This window comes from Sceloporus occidentalis, unplaced genomic scaffold (assembly GCF_023333645.1).
Source record: "Sceloporus occidentalis isolate IW3139 unplaced genomic scaffold, rSceOcc1.0.p SCAF_26, whole genome shotgun sequence".
In the NCBI taxonomy this organism is placed as follows: domain Eukaryota; kingdom Metazoa; phylum Chordata; class Lepidosauria; order Squamata; family Phrynosomatidae; genus Sceloporus; species Sceloporus occidentalis.
Window position 1 is genome coordinate 3,109,274 of NW_028317006.1, and position 9,505 is coordinate 3,118,778.

Here is a 9,505-nt window from a genome sequence, read left to right on the forward strand (position 1 = left end):
ACTATTTCAGTGGTCTGGCATAGAACAATCGATTTTAATTTAGGCTTTCTTCTCAAATATCAAACATTAATAGAATAATTAAGAATTTATATGCTTGGACAGGAATACAAATTGCAAATTAAAAATGTACACTCTTTTTCCTGTGGGTAAAAATAGCCACATGCAGGTCCAGAACACATCAAATATTCAAAATACTGTTATAACATTTATGCAGATAGTGGCGATATCTGGAGGGACATAAAAGGTCCTGTCACAGCCAAGGCATAGCGTCACACTTCAATGTTCCTCACCTGGGGTGACCGTCTCTAGGGTGGCAGCATTCACTTTCCGAGTACTGGTTAAATGATTGAGTGTCGACCCAGTGAACAGAAGGTAAAACACAGCGTCGCCACCTTCCAGTTCCTTGTCTTCGGTTAGCTGCACGGTAAGGACGCTGTCACCCTACGATACAAAATGGCAGTTTTGAATTTCATGTCATCATTGTTTATGACCTTTAAGCGTGTTTGATGTCAATGCACCTTATAAATATATTAAAGTAGTAAATGTCACTCCATTTACTCTATGATGGGTGAATTTTGGGTCTAAGAGACCTCTTCAATATAATCCAGATCTAGGACATATAATAGAGCAACATCCTATTCTGCAACTCCCATCTGTCATTCGGCAGACACATAACCACATTTTCATATAAGAAAATAATATTTAGTAAAAGCCCAAAGTGATGCAGGACGTGCAAGCAAAATATAACACAACACAACTGGGAATTCAGAAGTAAACCACTGACTGAATTACGAAGCAGTATATCAACATCGTACTGTAAAAAGAGAAGTTTCAATTCTAAAGCAAATCAGCTGCATATTCGCCGATTCCACCTGTTTTTGAAAATGTTTTGCTTCTTTATGGGACCACGACAATTTCCACAACCAGCAGCTGCATCAAACCACAATATTTGATAAATATCATCATGTGATTAAGGATGTTTATTAGTGCTTCTGCAAAAATGCAATTAACATGTAAAACAGTTCTAGGAATCCCATTTCTGTTTCTAAATGGTGTGGATTGAGCCAAACTAGATTTTATATATTATAATATTATAACTTATATTTATGAAATAGTATATCTACCTAAACCCGTAAAGTCCCCAATTAAATCCAAAGTAAATTAAGATCTTTGGTTTGGAAACATATATTCTAAACCCAAGGCTGGAAGAAGACCGCAGACTTTTTAATTCAGCAGTTCAAAATAATGTGGAGCCCTACTTTAGTCTTCATGTGAACAACACTGGTCCATCGTTGGAAATTCCCAATGGCTCCAACTTACTGACTTGCGATGCATTGTGAAGGGCCAATCCTTGCCAGTTTCTCCGTCAAAAGGGTTAAGCCGACACTTGGCCCTTTATAAACCATACTTTATAAAGGGCCAAGCAAGCTCTTCCTGCAGAAGAGGTTCCCTGGGGTTGGCTCTGCATAATACTATAAGGGATACATGTTCCTGCAGCCTCACACTTCAGTGAATACATCCAAGAGTACTGTTCTTTAGATATATGCGGTAACGTACGCAAATTATTAAGGTGACCTTTGACTTGCATATGGTTCCACATGTCTATGGGTGACGCACAGGGCTGGTAGCATAAAATAAGGTTTGTTCTACGTGATTACACGGAATTATGCTTGCACCACTAACAATCTAAGCTCCATGTTCATTGTATAAAGCATCAGATGACACGGCCCCTTCAAACACTCTCTTTTGACGTAATATTTAAGAACATGAGTGGCTTCTGGAAACTATAACAGGCAATGGGCTGGATTGCATTAAATTATAATTTGACCATTTCTAAGCATGTATAGAAACTGTACAGACATATGAAAAGAGCCTTTTTCTACGTGTTTATCAGACAGTACAAAGAAGTACAAATTCTATTTCTTCATGTGACAACATTCATTAGCGTGGTGGTGGCACTGTGCGAGCCGGTCTCAGGCTGGATTGCTGTATATTTTTACACACACTTGTCTAATCCCTCACAACCATCTGCTAGCTTTCACCAAGCTCTTCTGTGAACATCCAGTTAGTATAATGAACAAGGCAAGCGTTTCTATTCATGGAAAAAGTCACACCCTTTACAAGAAGCCCTTAATCTAGTTGTGTACGGAACTTAACTAAAGTCAGAAGACACTAAAATACTAAGAAAGAAAAAAAAAAAGTCAGACGGTACATGAAATATTTTAATTTGACTCGAAGGGTAAAAGCGTTTGTTATTAACAATTGAAAAGCGTTATAGAAGGCATATAAATGCACCTTGAAGTTTGTCAGAGATTTCGCATGCGACTGGTGGCGCATAAACAAGGGACAAAGGCAATGATTTGTATCAGTGAAGAGATTGGGGTACACTGGGGGTGCAAGTTGCAAAATTCTAAAGAAAGCAATTAAGGAGGAAAAAAAGCAAAGAATACGTGAGTGCACAAATCGGTCAGGTTTATCCTGGCAGGAAGGCATAATTTCTGGTCAGTCTCAACTATTTATACTTTTGTATATGACTTCACCTTCTGTTTTATCAGTCCAGAGAGCACCAAACACTTGATAAAGTGGAAGCAGCAGGCAATGAACTGGGTCAAAAGTACAAGGGAAGGTCAAAGTCATTAAATCCAGCCTCCCAGTGTAGTGCGGCTCTTACATGCAGATAACGATATAGATGGAGCATCATATCTGTCAACATGAGTGGCAGTGAGAACAGGCCATGAGTGCACAATCACTTAATTTAAGATTTTATTATAAAAGCCCTGGCAAGATTTTTAAAGCCTTAAAGCCTACCACCTTTATATATATATATATATCTTTGCCGCAGAGTGTAAGCTTGCAAGCAGGGACCTCTTTACCTAATTAAAGTACCCTTTGAAAGTATGTAAGAAGCGTTATGTAAACTGTGAAAGATATTAATAAAAATAAACATTAAATGTTTGACGTCTGTGTCTGTGTGACTACAGTAAATAAACAGTGCGGATGGAAATATTAACGTTAGATTTCTTTTCTAGTTTTCCTAACCTAATACATGGCCATCAACACAACAACAAGAAAAGGACTATTTGTAACAAGTGACCTCCAGATGTGAAACAGGAAATTGCATACACGTGTGTCTAATGACATAAAGGAAGTGCAGGGCAGGAGGGGCGAAAGTTCATATAAAACTGCTATCCTGAGAAAAACTATTAGAAGCTGACCCCTTTCTGCCAAAAATAACCCTTCGTCACCTGAGAGACCAACATCGTCTGGCTGTAGAGAGGAAGAAGTCTATAGATAATGATTATAGGAACAGAAAAACCAGCACCTTACATAGTGACTAAAATACAGAGTAGAGTATGCAGCTGGGCTAATGAGTCGAGGTGTCCACAGCGGCCTAAAATGGCTTTTTACAGCCGATGATCATAAAGAGAACTTCTATAGGCAGAATTACATGCTCTATCTAGACCTCCAGTCTCAGGAAGCCAGCAAATACTCAAAAGTCCTTGCCCCTGACGTAATATGCACATCGTGTTTGCATTTAAAATGTACCAAGTATGTCCTATGATTCAGGGCTCCACTGCATATCAACTATTCTAATGCGCAGCCAGCCAAATATCCCACCACGGGCTTTATTTTACTAGCTAATTACTCAGCAGCACAGCATGTTCTCCCCTTGCAGTCACCCCCTCTTATAATTAGCCTTTGTCTACAATTTGCTGTGGCTGGCAAACACCAGCCTTTGGGTAAACACAACATGTCCCAAGTGTGCCCCAGGGAATTCGGCCAGAATTATCACAGCTTTTAAACATCTTTCCTACCAGGGTTAGAAGAACAAAAAGGAACATTTTAACAAAGCATCAAGTCGGCTGGGCTTGAATTTTCACAGACTCCTAAATAATGGAAGTACAACTTGCTAATGTCTTTGAAAGGCTGGTATACAATGAGGCAAACTCTGTGGCTTGCCATAGATTTCCTGCGAGGCTAGGGATATGATGATAGCTGTATCCTATTTATAGCATGAAAAAATGAAACATTTGCCAGTAGGAGTGTAGTTAGCCATCTAACCCACGCGAGCTAGATGTGATCCCCTACTGTTCACATTGCCTTCAGCAATAGACAATCGCAATAAAACTAATAATGCTGTACTGTCTGAACAAAAGCCTCTCTTTCCCTAAATGGATCCATCATAAAGAAGTTCCAAACTAATTTTAAACATTGATTTTTATTTGTAAATGTGTTCAAACATAAGGTACTGCTTTACAATCCAGGGTGGCATAAATATGGGAATTATGGTAATTGCGAGAGGTGTGCAAAGATATAGGGCTGTAACTAACGATTATTTTAATAATAGATTAGTTGGCCGATTATTTTTTCGATTAATCGGATTAAAAAATGCAATTTTTTTCAATTTAAAATAATGTAATAAAAAACGTACAATTTACACTTTTATCTCTTTATTGTAATGGCCTCTCTCTCCCTATTCACCTTCTTATTTTACTGACATAATAATAAAAGCTACAAGAACCCAAACACAATGTTTCTCAAACTAGGTTTTAATACAAAGTTATTAGTAAATATTAATCCATATGTTAACTATTTTTCATATTTAATAAAAACTATGAGAAAAAAAGCCTTGTTTATATTTTCTTTTATTTACCAAACTGCCCCCGGTTATGCACATCTGACCCCCAGCTTGCCACTCTTCCCCCATATATGCCTTATACCTCCTATATGCCAGAGATTCCACTGTGCCCCCCATATGCCTTATACTCCTTATATGCCAGTGATATGCAACTGAGCCCACTGATATACCTTTTACCCCCAGATATGCCTAATATCGATATGCCTTATACCCCCTATATGCCCTATAACTTCCAATATGCCACTCGCCCCCATTTATGCCTTATACCTCCTTATATGCCACTGTGAACCCTGATATGCCACTCCATCCCCCCATAAATGCCCTGCACCACCCTGAAATTCATTATACTCCCTGATTCACCACTCTGCCTCCCCCAGATATGCCACTCTGAAATTCATTATACCCCCATACACCACTGTACCTCCCCCTATACACCACTAACTCCCCCAGACACTACACTCTGCCTCCACCCCCTTCCATACTCCACTCTGCCTCCTGTCAGCAACGGAGGTTCACAAGACACCAGGGAGCTGGGTAGAGAGGCAGAGTGGCGTATGGGAGGGGGAGGAGCCATAGTGGTGTATGGGAGGGTGGCTCCCATACACCCCTCTGACTCCTCCCCCCTCCCATACACCACTCTGCCTTTCTCCCGACTCCCTGGTGTTTTGTGAACCTCCGTTGCTGACAGGCACTTTCACTGCAGCTTCATAGAAGCCCCAGCGTAAGTGAAGGCAGTAACAGAGGCAGTGTGCGATGCAGACCCCCACCAGCTGAAAGAGAGGATGATCCTCTGCAGGAGACCTCGATTCTCTGTCAGCCGGTGGGGGTCTGCACGATGTGCACAGATGGCCTCCGTTACTCACCTTCACTTACATTGACAGTGAGTGTTTGTGTACCCGAAGTGGGAGGGCTCCGGGGGGCCTGAAAGTTCCCAGGTATGCTAATTAGCAATATTTTTGCGAAAAGGCTGCAATGGGTCTGCACTGCTGATCTGATAATTATTGTAAATAGAGCAAAAGCACATTAATCTCTTAGTGCAGGACTCTTCTAACTTAATAAATGAAATGCCAACTGTGTACTACTCATTTAACAGACAGTTATAACCAGAGATATCCCTATCTGACCTCAAAAAACTGTTCTAAATCTGTACCATTCAGATAGTACAATAGCAAATATTATACCAGTCATAAAGCATTTGAGACCTCAGCTCTCCACGCCAAAGATTAGCTTATCTTTCCATTCCTTTTATCCACAGGAGGAATGCGGTTACACTTTAAAACGCTCAGATGCACAGTAGTCACAGGAAAACCACACTTAACCTGAAAGATCTAGTTTGTTCCTTCATTCTTTGCTACTGTGAAGAAACGCAGTGGACATTCACTATAAGAATATCTTTGATATAAAAGCTCGCCTTTTGTGTCTTGTTTTAGCCATAAATGAATTCTGTTCCCCTAATGTATAGTTTTGGAAGAAGAGTAAGAACTTTTCCGACCAGGGAAATCCACACATGATGAAGCCATATTTTAATGTTAGTTGTTTCCAGCCAGGGCAAATTCAAGGCTCTGATGGGTCCTGGGCAAAAAAATCTAATATAGTGCCTGCCCAATACCCAACTGTGTTTTCAACACATCCCCACTCACACATTTACCCATACACATTCATGCTGCCACATGTACACACACACATACATATTCACACACATACAGTCATTCATGCATGCATACTCCCTTCCTATCCCTCCCTCCCTTACTTCAACCGCAGCTTTCCCTCCACCCGTGAGCAGCCATGCGTTTCTCGTAAAATGCTACTTTCAGGGGGCAGTCCAAGATTGTTTACAAAGGGCAGTCCCGATTGGAGGGACAGGGGAAAGCCTGTTCCCATGGCTACACCATTTTGCAAAAGTGCAACAAGAGGCCTAGAATAATGCAGATAGATTGGTGGACAAAGAGAGGTGCAGAAACGCTATCCCGAAAGAACATGTCTTGGGGCTGCAAATTGTCGCCCTTAAAAAGTGACACCTGGGTCCCATGAACCCAACCCAATGGAACTCATGTAAGGGCCGGCTCTGGTGAGGCCCCTATTGCTGGTGCTCACTTATTAAAGCAACCCAGTTTTATTTCCCAGATACTGATCAATAAACCTTGGGGTCCTAAAGCATTTATAAAGAATAAAAGAAGGCCCTCTTTTTTTGTGTCAAACTATTTTTCCACGTCAAACACAAATAAAAACATAATGTAAAATAAAATACAAAAATGCATTGCAGATTTACAATTTGTTCATGATGTCACACTGTTCATATTAAGTGTTGGCCTCACATCGTGTCCCATCTAATCTAAGGCCTGCCCACTGTGCATAATGTTTCTCTGTAAGAGAAGATGTGCGGCCAATCAAGTGACAATCTGTAGTGACATTAGACAAGATTGTAGATTGTAAGCCCATTTGATCAGCCCCCCCCTCACCTGTTTCTATAAGTCAAATTGTTATGTTATGTACTACTTGTTATGTCCTGCCCACCCGTTGTATAGCATTACGGAATATGATGGTGCTATATAAACAATAAATAATAACAGGATTGTTGACAAGTGGCACATAACTTCTGGGCAAGACTGTCCCATTCATATAAGGTACAACGTAATATCACATATACCGCTCAACATAGGGATGAAAAAAAAAACAGGCACCTAAGCGCCTCTAAACTGACCTAGATATCAGGCATTGCACTTGAAAGAAACCTTCTTGTTATCTGGGGCTGCGGTCCTCTCACCAGCCGGGTACAGCCTGAGACTAGACACACAAATCCATTCAAACATGGAGGAAACAGAAAAGAAGGGCAGTGAAGCAAAGAATGGAGCAAAAGCCTGATCAGCCAATCAGAGCTTATTATGTGCCTTAAAGCCCACCCACACTTCCTGTCTGGGCGCAGATGGACAGTGGGAGAGAGGAGTCGGCTCTGCACAGGATTAATCAGGTAATATACATACCTGCTGTAGAGCGGATCCTCTCTGCCAGCGGTCACTCATATTAATCCAGAGCTCACAGGCCACACCGTATAGGACATCCGTAGAGGAGCTCAGACTACTACAAACCAAGTAAGTATTACATGATGATGAGCTCTGGGCCCCTACAATTCTAGGGCCATGGAGGAAATGCTCTATGTGCCCCTTTGGTAGATTTTCCCCTAGGGCAGTTCTAAGATAGATTGCATCGTGGATTGATCAATCAGCTAACGATGGGGCGTTGAAGGAAGCAGAGTGTGACTAGTGAGCAAAGGTCCATTTTCCTGCATCTTGCAACTCACTCTCAATAGAAGATTGCTCCTAATAGACAAGCCCCACTTCAGGTAGTATACACAATTCTATCAATACATGCTTTTTAAGCATATGTACAGAGAAAAATTTAAACATCCCTAAAGGTTTTCCAGACTTGCTCTCGGATGCTTTCATTGTCCACCAGTTAACACATTTGTAGTGTTTGGCTGACAGCATACTAATTTTTTTACCTATACATTTGCTATTTAATGTACTGCTGCAACATGTATATGAGATTTTATAGCCTAAAAAGAAAACCAAAGTCGTATTTTTAACAATAGTGCATTTCATGCTTAGTTTTTCATTACATTTAATAATCTCCAGGAAAAGTAAAATTCACAGATGAAAAAGATTCCAGAGCAGATTACGTTTCTAGGGAATAAGAATGATGTTCATCTGCAGGGAACTCGGTTATATACAAAATGAAAAGAATGAAAAAGTGCTGCAGAATATGATGGCACTATATAAAACAATAACGAGCTGTATAGCTCATTGCCTTTTTTAATATTATTTAGAAAGAGTGGACTTTTTATTTTCCAGAAAGGGACACGCGGATACAGGTTTAATGTAAGGATATATGTAAGGATACATATATCCTTACATTGAACCTCTAGGTCAATAATGTAAAACCTCACACATCATCCAATAAAGTGAGAATGCCGAAATGTATTTTCTTTAAAATAATATTTACTTACATATAATGGTGCTTGCTGGGGGTTAAGTTTCATGTCACAGGACACTGTAAATAGAGAAAAGAAAACGTAATTAAACGGCTCAGAGACATCACTAGATCCAACATTCGATATATAATCTCATTTTGTGAAATTATGCTTTCTAAATCAGAGTTTGGTTTTGAACTTGTATCCTTTGTAACAGACAGGCAATCTCATTAACTCCAATATTACCAAGCGTGGAAGGTCTTTCTGGCTGTGACCAGGCCTATAATGTCCGTATACATTCTTAACGGGGGAGAATCGCATTTATTCTTGCCAGCCGTATATAAGCGCTGATTTGCTTATCACGCCCCACTTTTCACCTGCCCAAGAGACAGTCGTGCAGCGATCCCACTCTCCGCACCCCTGGAAATTTTATGTATATTTGCTTTTACATCTTGTGCCACTGCAAGCTGTAGCAGACCCCGTCTGAATGATGGCCAAAACTTTACTGATGATTTTTAAAAGCTTTATTGTAAACTTTCCTTTAACTCCAAAAATTCACCGTAAGAGCTAAACAAAATACAAATAATATGCATTAATGACTTATCCCTAAATTATCTATCTTTTGCATATTACTAGTACAAAGTAAAAAATATACAGACCTTATGCCCTTTCAGGGGTTTGCTAAACAACCTTGTATATGAGGATGGACTCTGATAACTCTTGTTGATATGCTGGCTCTCTTGTATTACAGTTATGACCAGTATGACTGTTATGACCAGTATATCCCAAGACCATTTCCTTCTGAGTAACAGTCCTACCCCAAACACATTCCCCCTGCAACATGAACAGTGAAAACCCTATCCACATTTAAAACTTGCAAAAACTATGAGAATATGAAT

General features: G+C 40.1%; 1 protein-coding gene across 1 annotated transcript in view; it reads right to left on the minus strand.

Moving 5' to 3' along the window:
* The window catches only part of LOC149300018 (A-kinase anchor protein 13-like), a 93,932-nt gene extending 85,257 nt beyond the window's left edge, over positions 1-8,675 (minus strand). The window contains exons 1-2 of the mRNA XM_089485506.1: positions 8,643-8,675; positions 291-441 (exon numbers count right to left, since the gene is read on the minus strand). Coding sequence (XP_089341632.1) covers positions 291-441; positions 8,643-8,675 — 184 coding nt within the window. The remainder of the gene's footprint in view (positions 1-290; positions 442-8,642) is intronic.
* Positions 8,676-9,505: the final 830 nt, after the last annotated feature.